Source organism: Teleopsis dalmanni, chromosome 2 (genome assembly GCF_002237135.1).
Source record: "Teleopsis dalmanni isolate 2A chromosome 2, ASM223713v2, whole genome shotgun sequence".
Taxonomy (NCBI): Eukaryota; Metazoa; Arthropoda; class Insecta; order Diptera; family Diopsidae; genus Teleopsis; species Teleopsis dalmanni.
Genome location: NC_051847.1, coordinates 243,207,329 through 243,228,381, shown reverse-complemented (window position 1 = coordinate 243,228,381; position 21,053 = coordinate 243,207,329). Strand labels below are relative to the sequence as shown.

General features: G+C 29.8%; 3 protein-coding genes across 3 annotated transcripts in view; 2 read left to right on the top strand and 1 right to left on the bottom strand.

Moving 5' to 3' along the window:
* Positions 1 to 1,171: 1,171 nt before the first annotated feature.
* On the top strand, positions 1,172 to 10,082 carry LOC119677196 (Down syndrome cell adhesion molecule-like protein Dscam2). The gene is made up of 6 exons (XM_038088468.1): positions 1,172 to 1,179; positions 2,235 to 2,352; positions 5,417 to 5,640; positions 9,359 to 9,486; positions 9,618 to 9,718; positions 9,855 to 10,082. Exons 1-6 carry the CDS (start codon positions 1,172 to 1,174, stop codon positions 10,080 to 10,082), a joined length of 807 nt encoding a protein of 268 aa, XP_037944396.1.
* A 5,506-nt stretch (positions 10,083 to 15,588) lies between these two features.
* Positions 15,589 to 16,383, bottom strand: LOC119677195 (helix-loop-helix protein delilah-like). The gene has a single exon (XM_038088467.1). It carries the CDS (start codon positions 16,381 to 16,383, stop codon positions 15,589 to 15,591), a length of 795 nt encoding a protein of 264 aa, XP_037944395.1.
* Positions 16,384 to 20,742: 4,359 nt separating this feature from the next.
* LOC119677194 (dopamine receptor 1-like) overlaps positions 20,743 to 21,053 on the top strand; it is a 2,718-nt gene continuing 2,407 nt past the window's right edge. The window contains exon 1 of the mRNA XM_038088466.1: positions 20,743 to 20,808. Coding sequence (XP_037944394.1) covers positions 20,743 to 20,808 — 66 coding nt within the window. The remainder of the gene's footprint in view (positions 20,809 to 21,053) is intronic.

The following is a 21,053-nucleotide window of genomic DNA, read 5'->3' as shown; positions in this document are numbered from 1 at the left end:
TTTTTGTGTTTGCAGTCAAAAAAAGGAAAACATTTGAGTCGCGTGTCTTGACTTCAGGCTCTGCAATCGAGTATTTATGCATAAAATTTTAATAAGCCTTCAAACAAATAAAACAGATGGAAAGGCACGCAAACATATTTACACAGACGAAAACTGTCAAATTATTCAAGCTTGTGTCATGTGTTTGTACTTTTGGGGTCTTGGGGGTATGTCATTCTTCATTGAATTACGAATTACTAACTTTTCCAATGACAAATGCCTAGCATTTATTATTTGTTTTAGGCAAATTAATTTGAACTCTCTGTTTTAATTGAAATATAACTTCTTTAAGTTTTAGATTAAGTTTCAGGTAAAGTTTGTCATTGTTTATATAAGAACTATTCAAATTCAATGAAATTCGGAGAAGCATGTTAATTACATATTTGGTTTTGTTTAATTGAAAGCAAAAAAATGTTAAAATAAGAATTACATCTGAGAAGCTTAGTTACCTAAGGAGTGAACGGATTAAGTAATCCTCTTGACGTTTACAGTTTTTTTGTCGAGTTGCTTAAATTTTTGCTTTTAAGGTTTGCTAACAATAATTGTTTAACATGCTAATATCATTGTGTATGATATCCTTCGGTTTCATTGAATATATTAAATATTTTTGTTGGTCGGCTTTCTGTTTCATTGATCGATTTTTCAAGCATTACAATTCAATAAACTTTCTATATCATTAAATAGCGTGCCCTGCTCTAGACTTCTAGTATTAGATGATCTGTGTATGTGGCTGTAATATGTGGTTATATTAGTAATCCTTATATGGTTACGAATTACTGACAAGTTGATAGGTAATAGGATAGTTTTTTTCCATTTTTTTGACATACGCAGAATGAAGGCCAGCAAACGCTCAAGCAACGCTAAAAGACACAGCACACCCATTTAAGTAAAAGTGAGTCAACTTGATAAATTCAAAAATTTGGTTAAGTCTCTAATTTTGCAGGACGATAGCTCTGTCAGGTCTGTAAGAAAATGGGCCCCTAAAGATTTTAAATCTTCTTCTAGCCTTTATCGATGACGTGTAGTTTTTTTCTCATTCACAGAGCCAGGACCTCGGCAAATGTCATTGTAAACACAATCTCATAGCATGTTTCCTAATACACAGTGACCCATCAGCACCGATACTATAGCAATGAACAGGTTAGGCCTTAGTTGAAATAGCTGATTGGAACGATTTTTTTTCAGTTTGGCCTTTAGCGATATAAATGTTATTAACTATAGTATTAAAAATAATGTTTAATGAAATAAAATTTACAATACCATATGTTTATGGACTTGAGTTTTAAATCTTTTAGAATATCAGAGATCCTTAAAGCCATTTTCTTGCTTAAACTTTTTGTTGAATATTGGAAAATTTTTTATGTATTTATTAGATTTTATTATAATAATTAAAATAAGGATTTCATATCCTGACGATAAAAATTAAGTGATATCCATTTTTATGTTGGAAATTTGTGAAAACTAATTAATTTTAGCAGTAAAAATAAAGTTTTGATATAATTCCTTTTAACTAAAAAAAATAGTTAAAGTACACACTAGTTAAATGTTTTTTAATTTTTCATTAAATTTAAGTATTTAAATATTAAATTGTAATAAATTAGCTATTTTAAGATAATTTATAATGGCACTTCACTGAAGTCACTTAATTTTTCTTTTTTATTGTTGTTTTTTAAATTCGCTTCAAGTACTCCAATTGTTTCGCTAACAGCATGAAAGCATAATAATTCACAACAAAGCACGTTTACTGCGTACATGAGTTATTTTAAATTCACTTAACCAACAATAACAACAACAACAACATTTCTAACAATGCCAACTATACAAATATTGAAATAAATCACTTAAGCAGACACGAAAACAAACAAACAAAAGTGCTCGAAACACCGAAAGCACTGACGTATGAGTAATCTTCATTACCGAGCACAAAAGCAGCGAATATGACATTTTCATTGTCATGGCTACGCGAAGTCTGCAATATCATGTTAACACACAAACTCACAAACACAAACACACTCTTACAGATTTATATCGTTTGCAAGCGAACAAACAAGCCTTGCTAGCAAGCAATGCTAAATACACACAACTACCTTTAAATCTTTATTAACATAAATAAAACATTTCATGTTTATAACAACAACAACAACAACCTACAACAATAACAGCAACAGCAATAAAAACTTGTGTCATTTTTACAGGTGGTATCGCGTTTCAGATTCCTCAGCCTTGTATCCGATCCCGTCTTCACAGCGAGTCATACTGTCGCGTACATTGTTGCTCATCAAAAATGCTGATGAACGTGATGCGGGAAAATGGGTAAGTTTAAGGGTGAAAGTTTGTTATATGCGCAAGCATTTGTTGTTGCTTTTTAGTATGAAAACGAGTACGAGTAAAACATTGAGCGCGATGCTTATCTAACATAATTCAAGGACGCGTTAGCATAATAAAGTTATGAATTTCATTAACGTTAAAGAGGCGACATAATTGTTTATTGTTTGTTTATGGGATTTTGTATTAAGGGTGACAGGGCCAAGAGCAGCGGAGTCATTGTCATGCTTCTTTGCTGTAATGCGAATTTAAATAATGAGCATAATTTGTTAAATTAACTTTTAAATTAATTTTAAGAATTTCCATTTTTTATTCATGATCTAAGAGTTGTTAATGAACTTAAAGGATTAGCAAGTTTGTCAGAGTTTTGATTACGGATTTTTTTATCTCATACAGATAAAAAAAATTTCTTTTTTTATTTAAACTTTTTGTTAGAAATTTGAAATTATGTTCAAGAATTTTCATATTATTTATATAAAGTTAAATTAATTTTTTTTTGCATTATTTTATCTACATTCATTGAGTTTTAAAATTTTGTTTAAAAGTGACTATAAGCACTTTAATCATTTTAAAAATAGCTCCGGTAACCAGACCACCATGTTTGGGTTGGTTTGGTGATAGTGGTAACAGGGCTTTCCATTCTGCGCAAGAAGTGCTCAATTGCTATTTTACATATTCACACCCGGATATGAGATTCAAAGCCTTAAAACTTTCTTTTTGTTGTGTTAGGTGGAAAGCATTGTAAAATCTGAACCCACACAAATACCCTCTTAAGAATTTAATGGAAAAGATTTTTATCCCTAACCCGGATGAAAGTATTTTATTCTAGTAATTAGGCGAGAAAATTCAGACGAAGGGACAGACTTAGTACTTAGAGGTCTAGGTTCATCCAAGGCAGAAAACATGGGCGTGGCATAAAGGGAAGGGAGATAGGAGAATACTTTATTCTAGTAATTAGGAGAGAGGGTTCAAATTATGGGATTTAGTATTGGTGGGTAGGCTCATGTAAGTCAGAAAGTGTGTTTTTGATATAAAAGGAAGGGGGATAGTTAGCTTTGAAACTAACCTGCGCGATTGATATAGTAAATTTGATTTTAAAAGATATACATTTATTTGGGTTGTCTACCTTGTTTAGTGGACACTTGAATTCCGAATCAAAAGACAACAAAAATAAAAAAAATGAAAAGAAAATCCATAACTAAAGAGTTGAAATAGTGAGTTCTAAAAAAATTCTAACATTTATCCTTTAATTGTTGTATACTAATATGAATTTTGTTTATGCAATGTTTTTTACGTTAAGATATTTTTTCGGCATACCTAGGATTTTGGGCTTGAAGTTTTACGTTTATGTTTTTTGGTGCAAAGAAGAATATTAAATTTCTTCAATTAGTAAATGTGCAACTCAATGGTTAGATTCTTTAGAAATTGTTTAATCATCTTTAGTTTGGTATAGTGGTTAGGGAATCTGATGTAAATGAAATATAATGACCTTTTTCAACAATCTATATCAGTAGAAATAAAAGTAGTATTAGTAAAACAGATTGTAGATAAATTAATATACTCGATTTTTGATGATAGCACTAACACATGAATCTTAGATAAATATTAAAATCCTTACTGAGATAAAAAAAATTCTTGTTTTTCTATGCATATGTCAATTTGGCTATGTTTAGGATCAATGTTGCTGTTCATCTTGTATTTGTTTTTAAGTTCATTATCTGTCATTTTATATAGTTTATCTGTCAATATTATTCTTGTGTTTTTAGAATAAACCTCTGCCAAAGACCGCATTTGTGTCTTGGCACATTGCGAAATTTTTATTGAAATATCTTTATATTCATATAGAAATATTTAGATGATGAAAATGTAATAAAACTCGTCGAACTAAAAGTTAGCCTGAGATAGTAAACTATATAAACAGAAAAAAACATTTATTTATATATTATTTATTATTTAGAATGGCTAATCGAAAGATATCCTTATAATTTTTATAAATAGCACATTCCGTGTTAAAAACTCTAATAAATAAAAATTCAGTTCAGTTTATGTAGTTTAACGTTCACTGAAGGGCTAAGGCGGTCAAAACTGTTATTTTTTCATTCTCTTCGATATTCTTCTGATCGGGAACCTATATAATAGTGATGTTTGCAAGGCATTTACATAGGACTTCTGACCTATATTCTATTACTAGTTCGAAATTTGAAGTTGAAGTATTGAAATCTTTATTTGATAGGACTGAAAACCGAAGCATAAGTTTGGTTTCATTAGCACCTATGCCGCAGTCTATTTTTGAACCATCGTAAAGTAGATGTCGAAGCATAAAATAAATCAGATTTGTTAGCTTAATGCCAAACTATACCGATAATTCGTGCTTATGTCGAGAATCGCATCTTTCAGCCTAACAGCACTGTTGTTGGATGTATTCACTATATGTAGCATTTATATCTAATCATTAGTCGTTTACTTATGTTTTTCACAATATTGAATTGAACTTTGTGGTAAAGGTTGTATAAAAGCATTGCATAAATAACTTTAAATTATTTTAAAATAAAGTAAATATTTACTCATGTAAATCGTTTAAGAACTTACAGTTTCGATTACTTTCAGATATAAAATAATTTGAGTAGCAAATTAACAAAAACTAACACAATTTGCTTATATTTTTATATTTAATTTAATAAACTTCGTTATTTCATTCATTTAATTAAAAAATAATTATGATAGTTATTTTCTCCTCTATTGACCACTAAAAATAACCAAAAATTACAGTAACAAATATTAAATAAAACTACATCAAATAACAATGGGAAAATATCATTTAATTTAAATATGTTTTTAAAATTTTATAATTTAATTAAATTGACTAAAATAAATTTTCAAAAAAAAAAAATTATGTTTTTATGAACAATATGCTATACATTAAAAACAAACAAAAAATTTGATTAGTTTCAACTATTTGATTTTAATTAATCCAACTCTAACTCAATAGACTAACACGGAATAAATTCCTAGTAACCATGGAAAAAGTACATTTTTAATATAACTTTTTCAGATATGCCAAGCTTCAAATCAATTTGGTGAGCAACGCATTGAGATTCGTTTATTGGTGAACTCGTATGTTTCGGTGCATATTTTGCCACAAGTTCAGATTGTCAACTCAGGCGGAACGGCCATTTTCAATTGTTCCACGACGGGTTCAGCGATCGATGGCATCGAGTGGCTGCACAATGGCACACCCTTGAAAGAAAATAATGCACTCAGCACCGGCAGAGACAAGTAAGTGCAATGCTTTCCTCCTAATAAAACCAAAACAAAAAAAAAACATATTAAAAACATAAAACTGAGTTTAACTATGAAATTATTTTGTTTTTCCGTTCATGTAACTTCGGAAAAAAATTTATCTTTTTTTGTTTTTTATTTTATATAGAAGTGTTGTTGTTGTTTCTAAGGCTTTGAATTGGAACTCGGATTTGGCTTTGTTGCCATTGTGCGCGCTGCACATTCAGCATTTATATTCGTTTAGCTCTGCTTTTCGAAATATTTTGTTCTATAGTTTCTGATTTTTTTTTTAATGTTTGACTGCAGATAAACACTGGTTTTCCATTTTTTTTCTGCAGTTTTGATTATTTGGAAATTCCAATTTTTGCTGGCTGTTATTGGCAGTTATCAATTGCCACATCAATATTATTGTTGGTTAAAAATTCGTGGTTCGATTAGGTTTTCCAAAACAAATTCCATTCTTTTTTCGGTTCTTTAGTAAAAATTTCTATTATTTTCTGTAATGTTTTGCGGTCATGAACTCTTTGATTTCGGTGAGCTTATGATGTAAGTTGTTAGAAAAATTGAAATAAATGTATTTTCAATACTTTGTGTATTCATAAAATATTTATTCAATAAATTATCGCCTTCAGAATTTAAAAATAATGTATTTTGAAAATAACATGAAAATATTATTTAATATTTTATATTACTTACCCTTAAGTAAACAACAACTCACATTAAATACGACCTAATATTTTTTTCCGATATTTAATTAAAAATGTGAAAATATAAACACATGTATAATATATATCAGTGACGATTGCTCTAAGGTGCGGAGATGTGCGGTGAACACCCTAACATAATTTGCAAAATGTCAAACAACATAGGTATATAAATTTATTAAGTATCTTCACATCAACAATTATTATTATTTATTACATTTCCATATATATTTTTTTAAAGTTTTAGAAAAAACAATTAAATATACATAATTGTCTATGAAAACTCAATCAATTTGCTTCTGTTAGCTGCTATACTTATTAGGTGTGCTCATATATTTGCAGCTCAAATCACAGAACATTTCTATTATATTTCGTCTCTCCCCTTTGTGTGCAAAGAAGTTGGCCGCACATTCATACGTTGCATATGAACAAAATAATGTGCGTATGCTCCCGTTCGTAATATCAGAAATAGAGATTTATATGTGGGAATTGTATGAGAGTAATTTTCTGTTCTATTCGAATATCAACTGCATGCATACGAATCCAACATGATGATTTGCCAAAGTGGTTGCATGAGCGGCTGAAGTTTGCAGCTCATCTCACCATACATTTCTATCACATTTCGTCTCTCCCCTTTTAACAGTAGCACCCACGAATTTCTGTCGCTCACTGTGCGGAGTACTTGTCCGCACATTTATACGTTGCAAGTGGGTTTGATTTTGTTTGATCACTGCATAAACATGTATGGTTCTGAGTTAAAACTCTTTTGTTTGAAAAAAGTTGGTTTGATGTTACGAGAATTATGTGAAAAGTTTTGTTTCTTCCATATTGATATACTATATATTAACTTTATATATAAATTATTAATTTAATTTGTTTAATATGTTATTTTGTTAATGAATTGTTAATATAATATTGCGAATATATTGTTGCCTTATATAATATAGTTATTATTAATAAAAGATCTCATATATTTTAATATAAGTGGTACATGTAAAAACAACATTAAAGAAGGGCCGCACACCCTTCCCGATAGGGCACGCGTCGTCACTGATATATATAATATATTTGCTCTCGAATAAAGACCAAATGATTCGTTAATATTGAAAAATTGTGTCAGCAAATATCGATAAATATATATGGCTTCAGTTCATAGTTTCAGTGAACTTTTTTATCTTGAGTTTTTTTTAAACCAATTTTCTTTGTTTACTTCATGAAAGTCCATAACAATTAAAGATAATCAGTTATGAGTTCTCTGTTCAATACTAAAACGATTTATTAATGATATAATAATATCTTGGCAACCCTGCTTTTATTCAGTAAAACACTTTGAGTTGCATTTTTGCTTTCTTGACAATTTCTCAACACTTTTCATGTCCAATTTTGGGCTCTTCAAATGAAAAGATCTGTTATTTTCATTATCTTTACTGCAACAGATCAACAACTATATTTGGTTGCTACTAAAATATTTGTTTTCATTTTTATTAATATTTCCTTCTTTTATTTCCTCTAAAAGTATTCTATTCTTACATCAAATACTACGCAATATAACATCAATGTTGGAAAAACTTATTTTTTCTGGAGGCCAGAGCTGAACATTCATTTTTGTTCTTTTTTCTTTTTCTTTTCCTTTCTTTAAGTTTTTGTAACTTCTGCAGTTCCTATATGTCGGTAAGCAGAGAGAATAGCAGTAAGTCATGCAGTATTAATCGTGTCCTTTTTAATGAGTTCCCAAGATCGAGTCTTGATATATGTGGGTCACGTTAATCGAGAAGTTTCACATAACCTAAGTGTCTTCTGTTTTGTTTTCACAAGCTAAAGAAAGTAACAACTTTAAACAAATTCTGGGTTAACGTAAACAAGTACCCTGAAGAATACATCTGGGGAACACGAAACAGGCGAAACTGTATGCTTTCTCATACCCTTCAATACAGAATACAATTAACTTAAGTACAATATTTCACTTTTCTAATTAGTAGGTACACTGTTCTGGTTAGGTTGAGAGATGTGATTTAGCTGTCAACACATTCAATCAGAAAATTTTTTTTGTTGCTTTTTCAATTCAATTCGACCCCTTCAACCCTTAAATAGTTTCTTTTCGTCATAAGACGCGTCCTTTCGACAAAAAAAAATTAACATTCCTGAATATATTTTATTTACATGAAACTAAATATTGAGGTATAAATTTTCTTCTAAACTAATGTCACCAGATTAGTGTGTTATATGTCTTTAAGGTGGCCGTTCTACATTTTACTCAAATTTACCGAACCAAATTACCTTCATTATATATTAATTAATTGTGATGTACAGTTGATAAATTAACAATTATAATGCATGATAAATCATAAAAACAGAATATCATAAAAGTCACATAAAGTTCCTTTCTAAAATTTCAAAGAATATGCCTACTTTGCCTTTGGCATGCCAAATCTAAAAGGGTTTCATTATTACAATTTATCTCAAATTAAGCCAAATCAGCATAATTTTATCTAAACATGTAATGCAAAGTCATAGATTACAGATCACACACATACCGACCTCACACAGAAGTACAAAAGCAATAGACTTACTAAGCCGGGCAAGTTCAATGCTTGTCTGTCGAACAGATGTTGGCCAAGTACCAAACCCGAGAACAGAGCCAACCGAAATCAGAATTACAAATCAAGCAGAAATTTTTATGATTATGCTAATAAAGTAAATAACAAATTCTGGTTGATTGTGAACATATGCCACAGTTCCCATATATACCGACAGTAAATATTATAAAAGTTTCTATTACATCAACACGCATACACATACCAAAATGTGATAAAAGTGATAAGGGATGACGGGGGCTTCCGACAATCTTTTGCGAAAAGCAACTTTGACTCATTTTATATGAAGAACAATGGATTAAAGTAAATACACTCATTTGTATGAATATTTGCCGGCACATGTGCAAAGCCAAAAATATCCTTTTTGCCTTTTATTTAAACATTTAAATAATAAAATATTTTTGTTGACGTTTGCAGTTTACGTTTTCTAACAAGGGCGTCCCTCATGATACTAAATGTGGGCCGTCGGGACCGGGGTGCCTATCAATGCCTGGTTGAAAACCACAAAGCAAGTGCACAGGCAATGGCCGAACTGAAATTGGGGGGTAAGTAATTTGCATTGCTATAGTGTTGATTAATATTTTGTGCATTTTTTTTATTAAATTATTTTTATTTAAATAATTTTATTTATTGACAAATGTTGAAAATTTAAACTTAAAATATTCTATCTCTGCAGACACTGTGCCTGAACTGATTTATACATTCATCGAGCAAAATGTACGTCCGGGACCATTAATATCCCTTAAGTGCTCGGCAAGCGGTTCACCGCCACCACAAGTAAGTATACATACACACACACATATATTCAGGCATACATTAAATTTGCTGACTCCGCGAAAATATTCTGTAGAATATCCCCAATTTGATGATATAAAATTTATTTTCTACTATTTTTGTTTTGCTCCTTGTACAGTTTGCGTGGCTACTGGATTCTCAGCCCATAATGGATGTTTCCTTGCATCATCGCTTTGCAATTGGGCAATTTGTCGATATGTCTGGCGATGTAATAAGTCATTTGAATATCTCCCATGTACGACCGGATGATGGTGGACTCTATAAATGCATTGCTACAAATTCTATGGGTAGTGTGGAGCATGCAGCGAGACTAAATGTGTATGGTAAGTTAAGACAAAATTTATGATTTCATACAGTACAGTACATAAGAGTAGCATTAGACATTTATATTTGTTACTAAAATATGTATTAATTTTATACAAACATATCTAAAACCATATTCAAGCCCTTTTGGCTTGCTTATTATATCAATACTCCGCTTCACTAAATATACGAGTATATAAATTCTATATAAAATAGAAATTCGTAAAGCGTCTAAATTGACTTTGATTGGCAAACTATCAACGAACTATCATACAACAAAAAAATCAAAAGAAAACCATCATTGTCATATACCACAATATTCTACCAAAAATAAAAAAAAATCAAAAACATTATTAATAATAACAAAATTGAAAAATTCTTTATTGCTTCCTTAAAAAAATTCTTTTTGAAATGATTGCTATGCAGGCGCATAAAAAGATACTAAAAATTGCCTTGGCAAGGATATCTCAACATGCTATTCCTATCATGCCATTTTCACAATAACCTTTACATTGGATGCATTGATTCGTACACAAAGTAACTTGGCTATGAATGCCAACAAGCTGAGTGAGATTGTGCCCTGCTCTGCATTGTCTGCTATAAGGCTTTTATCCTGCCTGGTAGAGCAATGCGGTGTTGTGTGCTGTTTAACGTTTTATCATAATAGCCCAGTCGAGACACTGAAGGACACAATCACTGTCATATTATATATTAAAAAAGCAAAATAAAAAAAATTACTAACAATAAAGCTTTAACATTGTCAGGGTAACGAAATTCTGCAAAATTTTAAGGATGCAAGAGTTTTATTTTTGCTGTGTTAGCCTTTGAAATCTTTAACGTTTAAGATAATAGATAATTTGCAAGTGTACTGCTTTAAATTGATTACTAAATATACAAGTGCACAATCAAGCAGATCCTCTGTTCTGGGACAGCTTAAAGTTTATTAAATGTCGTATATATAATAGAATTTAATATTGTCAGGCAGTAGGCGTATATGGTGGCATTGATTTCAATGGGTTAGGTGTATTATGAATGTACAATGATAATGCACAATGATAGATAATAATAAGTTTCCAAAAAATTACAAGATAGCACAAAATAATATAGAAAGAAGAGATGCTATAAAAAATTACGTATGAGGAGTGATAAGAGCTATTTCAATGAAAAAAAAATTATTAAAAAGCGAATACAAAACTATTCTATAAAAGTAAGTGAGAAAAATAATCGATTTTAAAAAAAAAAAAAACGAATTAAAAATTAATTATGGGGCTTACTTTATGATATGTTGTTCTATATACTTCGTACTTTTTTTGCAACTAATCTAATTCAGACAATATATAGTAACAGTTTGATTAAAAAGTGATTAGTATCATTACCATGTATATGAACCAAATTTCGAAGTTTATGATTTAGTTTAGGTGGACACAATAACATATTCGCAAATAGATCGCTAAAACAACGTCAAAGTTATATAGTAAGATTCTTTTTTAGTGCAGTTAAGGTAATGCTATGTACAATGTATCACGACATGTAAATTTATATTGTAAAGAGAACATTATTAAAGCTTGACTTAAATACTTTCAAGTAAACAAACTAAAGAGTAATTTATTGTTAATGGACTATCGTAGCTTTATTGTCATTATTCTTTGATATCCTATCTCGGCTTATATCGGAGCTTATGATTTTGCTTTTTAAATTTCAAATGTTAATCATTTTTAAGACTACTTTACTGCATCCGGTTGTTGATTTCACAGTCTTTGTCTTGTTCAGAAACCTCCTTAGTTGAAATAAGTGCATCATTATCTAACTTTCGGATATCGTGGCTATTGTATCTTAGATGCTGTGCTTTACCAAATATAGTAACTTATGAGCTATGAGTTACCAACAAGTTCTGCACAAAAGATCTTTCAGGTCGCAATGCATGCACAGCCCATCTTTACCAACAAGTGGACCGGAATGCTTTACTTGTTGTGAGTGCCTGCCGTTTATTATTAGCTAGCTATAGGAAATGAAGATAGATTTTTACAGTTCTTGTGTGTGTGGGAGAATGAATTCTCATGTATAGTTACTTTGCAGACCTTTCTGATTAACCAATGTAACATTAGGATCCATAGCTTTTGATGAACTGAGTATTATAGATAAATCTAATTTTGTAATAGATATTATCAAGTCAGAGGGTGTGGATTAGATTGAATAATGCTTACCTCAGCATTTTGTTAAGCAATTCTGTTAAATTGTACTTGCTACCTCATTAAAAATAATTAAAATTTCTTAATAAGCTTAAATAAATATTAAAAACAAATATATATGGCATGATCTATGGCCTTCTTTATATTGTATTTTACTATAAATTTACTATAAATTTATAATAGTTGTCATTACAATACATAAAAAAGAAAAATAAAATAAATCATTTTTAATTAAATGAATTATTTCACAACAATGAATTCACACTTCTAATCCTGAAACTATTTTTGATTGTTAATAATCGTCCAAAGCTGCCAAAAATAATTCCTGTTTCCATGTTATTATCAGTTTAGCATCAACAATTTCCCACATAATCCACGTCACTGACTTCACAAAAATTGCAACGAATTTATTTCAATTTTCCGTATAAATTTGCATACATAAATGTCAATTTAAAAATGCATAAAATGTTTTGATTTTTCTTTCATTTTACAATATTTTTCTTTTTTGTTTTGGATTTATCTATTTTCATTTATTTTCATATTTATGATTTCAATTGCATTTTCACAATTCGAAATATGACAAAACTCTTATGAACCAAATAAAAAAATCTATTGCTTCGATTGTCAACAAAACGCTTTGCATTGTTGCATTCCACAAATTATTGTCACAGACCTCACAGAGCTCATGGAGCTCTCTTAACTATCACATCACACATCGAAGTCGAAGTTATGCTGAATCCACTGCAGTTTGCACAGCAGATGTTGGTGCAAAATAGAAGATACTCACATCTCGAAAAGCAAAAAAGGATATTTCATGCATAATCGATTTTATGCATGTCAGATTTGCATTGTTGTTGTGAAATGTACGGATTCTCAAATGTTTATTTGCATAATATTGTATAGTTTATGTATGCGAGAAGTCGTACATATATAATCGATGTTTGTTGCTGCTCTACATGTAAGTATCTTTGACTCATCTCCTCATAGATGCAAATATATAACAAGCTGTGAGGAGGCTTTGTGTGATTCTTCGGAGATGACATTTTTTTTTAAATCTTTCTAAATACTTTTCTGTATTTTTCTGTGAACCTGTTTTTGTAAAACTGAATGAAAAATTAAATAAAGTAACTTAAAGTAACACATAAAAAATAATTAAGAAGTTTGGATAAATTAAAAATTCTTTTGGATTATCAGAATATTTTAAACAAAACTCTAGGTTACCTTCCTAATTATCAGATATAATAATTCTGAGTTTAATTATTACAAAAAAAACATAATTTCAGTTTAATAAAGAAGAAGTGGTTGGTCGATGTCCAGAGAAGTGTGGGTCATATATTTTTAATTTATTTTTTGATCCTAGAAATATATCATTTTGATAGAAAAATTTTGAACACTTTAGAAGGTATAAAAAATTTTCTGCACTCTTTTACCACTATGAATGAGGCCTAAATGTAACGCTAGAACTTTGGATCAAAACAAGTGAATAAGGAAAAATTGCGTAAAAAGTTGTTGGTGTTAGTTTTTAAAGAGCTTAAAGAATTTCGTTGATAGTTTATCTCTAAACTTGTAAAATTAATAAGACCTCATTATTATTCCAACCTTTTTCATAAACTGAATACTGAAAAAAAGAACTCAGTTGGCAACTCACTAGACAGCCCATTTTGCATAAATTCAAGCCACAGCTCAAACAGCTTAAGAAACTGTCGCTAAAGTCATTAAGTTATATGAAGAACTGTTGCAACAACCAGCACATAGCAGAGTCTACAGACAATATACCAGACAATATTAGAATATTTAAATCACATTCCTCGCAACAATAACTTGCAGAACTAAATTCAACCATTTAAAGTGTATAAAGTTTAATAGATCTTTTATTCTACCGCAGAACAGTGTAACAGACTTTCAAGAAAGCATTGTCCAAAAAATCTGTTACCAAAGTTGGCCTAATAAAGCAAGTCTTCGTCCAAGTCTCCACAAGTGTTGAACGGAGCTTTTCTACGTAAGATTCTCTACACTAGTGGCTTGAAATCACTGCAGTTGAGTATGAACTCGGCCATGTTAATGAGTTCTTTGTACAGGGTAATATTGAATCCGGATATTTTACATATTGTGAGTGACTAACGCCAATTATTACTTAGCTGCAGAAATTGGAAATCGTTGTTCCCTTAACGAACTCTAGTAAAATGAACTCTGTAATAAAGATTCTTCGCAGAACTTCTTTATTAATCAGTTGGCATTGGATCCATAACGTTTGATGAGATAAATTTTATAGATGTTGACGGAGACTATATTGAAAAATTAAGATATTTTTAGCAATAAAAATTGGTTTTCTTATACCCGTCCCGTAAATTTATTAAACATTCTAGTATTTGCAAATAGAAATTAATTTTCGGGATTTTTTTTATAAAAACATTAGAACATTATTTATTTGTCAAGTTACAAGTCTTAAAAGAAAAACTTTAACAGCTGTCTTCGATATGTATACATATGTAGGTCAAACATTTTGATTTTAAGTATAAATGGATATGTCACTGGGCGTTTTCCTTTCTTAGTAAATATTACTTGTTTTAATTCATACTTGACAGATTGTAATGGATACAAATAAAAAAAAATTAGTAACATTACGCAATAGAAAGATAGAGTGACCGAAAGATATAATATAAGAGTTGTATCTATTATTGGTTATATTTTAATAAATTTAATATAGTAGTTATCTTTCTTTCTATCCATGGTATCATAACGAGCTATTATTCGACCCATGCGGGGTTTGGGGCCAACTTCGTCTCCAACTTAACTAAACCTAATCTATGTTCCTAACAGTATAAAGAATATTAAAATAAAAATAAAATATTTAACTAATAATTCTTGAATGCCAAAACTAACACAGATATCATTTTGTATTAGGATCTAGTAACTAGCAATAATACATTGTTCTTAAAATTAAGGTAAGCTTTATAGATTGGTATTCTAAAATTGAAACAATTTTTAATTTTAATAGTTTTTTGTATTGCTTAAAAAAATAAACAAATTGTTAACAACTATTTACAAAAAAAATAAATTTTAAATGTTAAGAAACAAATGAGTATCTGAGAGTTACAAAAACAAAGTCCATATGGTTTTTAGTAGAGTTAATATATATATCTAATTATAAAGTAATAGTTAATATAAATTAATTGTTAAAAAGTCTATCAGATTATACTAGAGTAGTAGTAGTTATTTTATATTGTTAAATAAAATAATTCGAATTAATAATAAAAAATAATCAATGAATAAAAATTAATAATAAAAACTGAAAGTATGACACGTGAGAAAGTTTTGGAAATTGAATGATGAGAATTGCACTTAAGTTAACAGATTTGGTCATGTTGAAAACAAATCTAAGGAACTATGTATTGGAAAGTCATATAAATCGTCAAAAGTATCCAAAATAGCCATTGGACTACACAATGGTAATTGCTGTTCCATTGGTATATCTAGCGCACCAGCATTAGCTTCCAACAGTCGAAGGTTTAACTCAAATGGTTGACTTTCATAGCCGCTGAATAGGTTGGCAGCTAAATCAGTTGCCATTTCTGTTGATTCAAGCAAGTTAATATAGTTGGCCTGCAAAGGACTTAAGCAATGTTCTGACAAATGCAATGACTCTCCATCAGATTCCAGCATCAAATTGGTTAAGTCAGCAATAGTATTCGCTTGTGTGTAATTGGAATCGTTGACGTTGTTCACATTTCTGTTTGCTTTGGATTTGTTGTTTTCATGGATATCGACCAGCCTTGGAGTTTGCTTCCTTTGACGTCGTTTCGATAAGTTCTTGCGACAAACACTGTTAGCGGGTAATTTTGCAACATTTTTATTCTGCACTTTTGTAGGTTTACTCAAAGTCTTTTCGGGTTGAGCAACTTGTATGCGACTAGCAACTGATTGCAACGCGTCAAATGACAAATTTAGTTCGCCATACTTTTTACACTCTAAAATGTCATCCACTGGTACGTCATCATTATTCAGTGCTTCAGTTAAGACACTTATGTACTTCATGGCCAGTCGCAGTGTGGTGATTTTCGTCAGCTTCTCATTTGCTGCGCCTACCTCTTCATCGGTTATGGCTGTTGGAACACAACTGCGTAGATTTTCGAAGGCTTGATTTATCTCCTTCATGCGGGTGCGTTCCCTTGCATTTGCCGTTTTTCGTCGGTATTTGGAGAGCGGCGCTGCTTTAACTTTCTTCGCATTTGTGGATTTTGCAGTTTTGCTGCTTTCAACTGCAATACAGCCACTGGCATTTTTGTCGGAATATCTGGCGTTTTTTGGTTTGCTGCTTGTGAAAATGAATTCATTTTCTGGCTTTTTGTGTTGACTTTTATGTCTCTGACGGAGTGAATATTTTTCTGTAATTTTGTTACTACTGCTGTTGTTGTTATTGTTGTTGTAGTCACATTTGTTGATTGGCAATAATGCCGCATAATTATGCATTTCATAAGTCATTTTGGACGTGAATTACTTCCGAAGCGCTTTCAACTGAAAAAAAATAAAAATAAAAACAAAAGAAAATTAATTTAATTAATTTTAATTAAAAATTTTTCAATTTATGCTAATTATTATATATTTTGATTTATTGGCTATTCACAAAAATTAAAGTCTTAAATGTGTTCTTGAGATAGAAGCATTTAATCTATCACAACTTCACTCCTACAATGCGACGATGAATTTATGCCAAATAAAAGTTAATTTTCGTTTGTTACATGCCAACGAGCATTTATGAAGCGTAAAAATTATTTATTTTCTTTTTGTTTGTCAAAAATAAAAATAAAAGAAATAAATTATTAAGCGGAAATGGTTAATTTTTTTGAAATTTTGTTGTCTTCGAGTTTTAATTTTTTTTTCGATTTTATTGTTTTATTTCATTTTTTATATAATTTCGGATTTGGGCGAGTTGATTTGAGTTGTTGGTTTCTCAGACTAATCAAAATATGTAGAGCATTTAAAAGTAATTAAAAACTGATCAAATTTCGTATCAATTTCTTGAAATTGAACATAAAACGCTTCCTCACTCATCTTGAGTGATTCGAGTCGAGTATGAATTAATAAGCAACGAAGGAAGTTAACAGATACAAGCCCACACATTTAGTAACTGTAAGCAATTAACGTGGGCGCGTGTTTACACACTATGAATGCTTTTAAATTAGTAGTATTTTTTAATAGCAGACTTTTTTATGATATCTTGAACGGAAATAAATAAAATATTTAAAAATATTCAGAAATATCTCATTTAAAACTGAATGAAATACTTTCCAAAATGTGCTGTAATTAATTGTTGTAGATTTCTTCAATTAAAAATGTATTTAAATTGCGGTATAGTTGGAATACTATAAGAATACTATATACTATATAGAATACTATAGTAGTAGGAATACTATAAGCAATATATTAAATTAATTTTTTTTTATTTTATATATTGTTGTGAATATTGAATTTAAGTTATCTTTGAAATAGTTTCTAGGAATGTCTGTATGTTGGGAAATAAGTTTTGATATATAATTATTATTCTTTCTTCATTCCTGATTCTTCTTCTTGAGTTAGTGCTATTACGCACTTTTACTCTATAATGGCTGGGGGGTTTATCTCTATCCCACACTCGGCTTTAACTAGGCTAGGAAATCATAACATTTATATGTCTTTCAGTTGATGACGGCGGGGTTAAGTAGCGTATCAACTTTAGTGAATAATTTTAGAGCTCTGTCTCTGATATATTTTTTCACTGAGTCAATCCTAAGATCTCTATGTATGTCTGTTGATCTAATATACCATGGAATCTTAAACAGTCTTCTTAAAGCCAGGTTTTGTGCTGCCTGTAATTGCTTTAAAGTAGTATTTGAGGCTTTGCTATATGTAACACATCCGTACAGTGGTACTGGTCCAATTACTTGCGTATAAAGTAACTTTCTGTTTTTAAAGTTGAAGTGATAATTTTCCGTCTGTATTTCAAATGTTTAAGCCAATTGAACCGTTTGTCAAAAGTGACCCCCAGATATTTTATGTTATCCTTCCACCGTATTTCCGTGTCACAAACGCTTACTCTTGGGGGATGCTGTCTTCTTTTCCGAGTTATAAATATAGCCTTGGTTTTGTCATTATTAATTTTAATCTTCATTTTTTGGAAGTATTTCACCATAAGGTCTATATTTCCCTGTAAAGTGTTGCTTATTATTAGAGAAAATTGTGTGTTTGCGTTTCACAAAACTAAAAGCAATAAAAACGTTTATATAAAATTTGAGTGGACTATTTAATTACTTATCGGGATCCAGGGATTGCGAACGTCTACGTGAGAAAGTACGGAACAATATATTAAAATTAATAAAATTTGTACTAATAGTACAGTGGTAGTATAGTATTAGTAAAATTATTTTATTTTTAAGTAAAATAACACTTGTAAACAACGTTTTACAAAGAAATCTGTAAATTTGAATAATTATATATTTAAAGCTTATAGTTATAGCAATTTTGCCGTCTAGCACAGGCTTGAATTAGTACTTATATATAATATTATATATAGTACATTTTTTTTTCACTTCAATATATTATTATTTTTTATTTTTTGTTTAAATCAACAACTTATTATTGCTATTGGGAATACTTTAATGCAATTAGTGAAGTTGTAATAATTGCATGTGCAAGTATGCTTGTCATTAAATATTAAAATTAGCCATGAAGTGACTTTAGTAATTTTAACTTAACTCGAATAATTAACAAACAATTATTTAAAATTAATGATTTAATTAAATTGTAATAGTTATGTTTTAAATCTGAAATATAAATTGTATGAAAAATTTCCATAAATGAATAAAATCGCTTTATATTGATTACATCTACATAGTAAATTTAATTTTTTTAGTTGATAATGACAAGGATTCCTTTGAGAACGAACTTTTTATACTCTTTACATAAAAAATTGAAAAAAGGTGCATAATGTTAGGTTTGTCATGATTTTTTTGTTACGTATTGAAGGAATAGTCGTAGAATCCATAAAGTATATATGTGTATTCTTGAACACCTCGACAAGTTGAATTTATTTAACTCTTTCTGTCGTCCGTTCGTTTCACCCAAGAACACACATTTTTAGTTTTTGAGGTATTCGAGTGAAACTTTGAACACCTACTCTTCGAAAGCATCCTACATTCTATAGCTACCACATAAAGCTGCTATATACATATAAACATATAAATACGAAACTACTTATTTTGTTTTCAAACAACATATAAAAGAAACAATATATATTCGTTAAAAATTTTCAAAACTTTGTGTAAAGGGTATTGGCTTTATTTGTTTCATTTCTTTGTTCTACAGTGAAGTCTAACGTTGAGAGTAATAGAGTTACTATTTAAATCTGAGATTTAAATTTTAAAGGAAAGCCGTAAAAAAGAAAAAAATTCCCTTTACCTTGCATATATCTACATATTTAAAATAATATTAATGATAAAATTTCTTTGAGGATAAGTCCAGAAGTGACATGGCATCAACTATCGTTTCCTGTCAACTCATAATCTTATAATTAATCATAAGCCTCTTTTCAAATGTTTTTAACGCTTATTGTGAAGTGGACTTCAAGATAGTTCTAGTGATAATGCTAAGGTTTTCATAATATGTTGACTATCGAGCTACTTTTAGAATTTAGGTGTTAAAGGGTTGTCGATTTTAAGGCGTTTCCTCTATCTTATCACTAATCATTTTCTTTTATCTTTTTCTTGCGGCAATTTATTCCTATCTACTGGGATATACTTCAAATTCCTTCGAAGCTAGTTTACAGTTAACAAGTAAAGAAATTGCGCAGTGTTATCCATATACTAATACGCTGACTGCCAATTATAAAATAACTTATAGCTTGATCCTATAAGTTAATCTGGCATAATCCAGATGGATTATTATAATCCTTATAATATTATCACTTATGTTATAATCAATGAATTAAACTATGTTTATATCAAGATCATTTTCTTCATTGTAGTTGTTAGTATATGAATTTTTAATAGTTTATTCTTAGAACTCTTGATTGTTTATTTTCTCTGGATAGTGAGTATAGTAACGCAACTTTCTTATATTTCTTTTGGTTCATTCGAAAGTTCACTCTATGTCCACCAAAGTTTCTCGTACAGTCAGTATAAAAATTCTAAATATTCTGATCACTAGTGACAGAAATTACACTTGTAGATAACTGAAATTATTCCTACGATCAATGTACCATAGTACTAAACTGATGCGAAGGATATATTTGGATAGGTTGAGCTTTATTCGTATTGCTTTAAGGTTAACTACTATCACCAATGCACCAAGTGATCTATTTGAGAGTGTATGGTAATGTCTCTGAGTGACAGTAACAAATTTTTTCTGTAAAGAAGTTGATTTATAAGAATATTCAACCATTATTAAACATATATTAAGCTTAAAACCCAGGTGGTTAATAATGGACTGCATGTTGTTGATTTTGGTTGTTAGTAAGCAGATATCTTCATAAAAGTCTAAATGCTTAAGTTAAGTTGTAGGAGTTCTAAACCATTGCAAATGTTCTCAGGTCCGTTATTATGGACTGTATGTGATTGACTGTGGTTGACAGTACCCAGATAATTTTTGCTAATTCGTAATCCTCGAGCAGATTTTTAAGAATACTAAGATATTGCCAAATTTTCCAGGTAGTTTATTTTGAAATGCATGCAGTAAATTGGATGACAGTAGGTAAACATCTTTCGTAGAATTTTTAAAACTACGTTTACTTTTTGAGAATGTTTAATACAGTTTTTAAAATAAATATGAAATATTTTTATTTTTCGACTTAT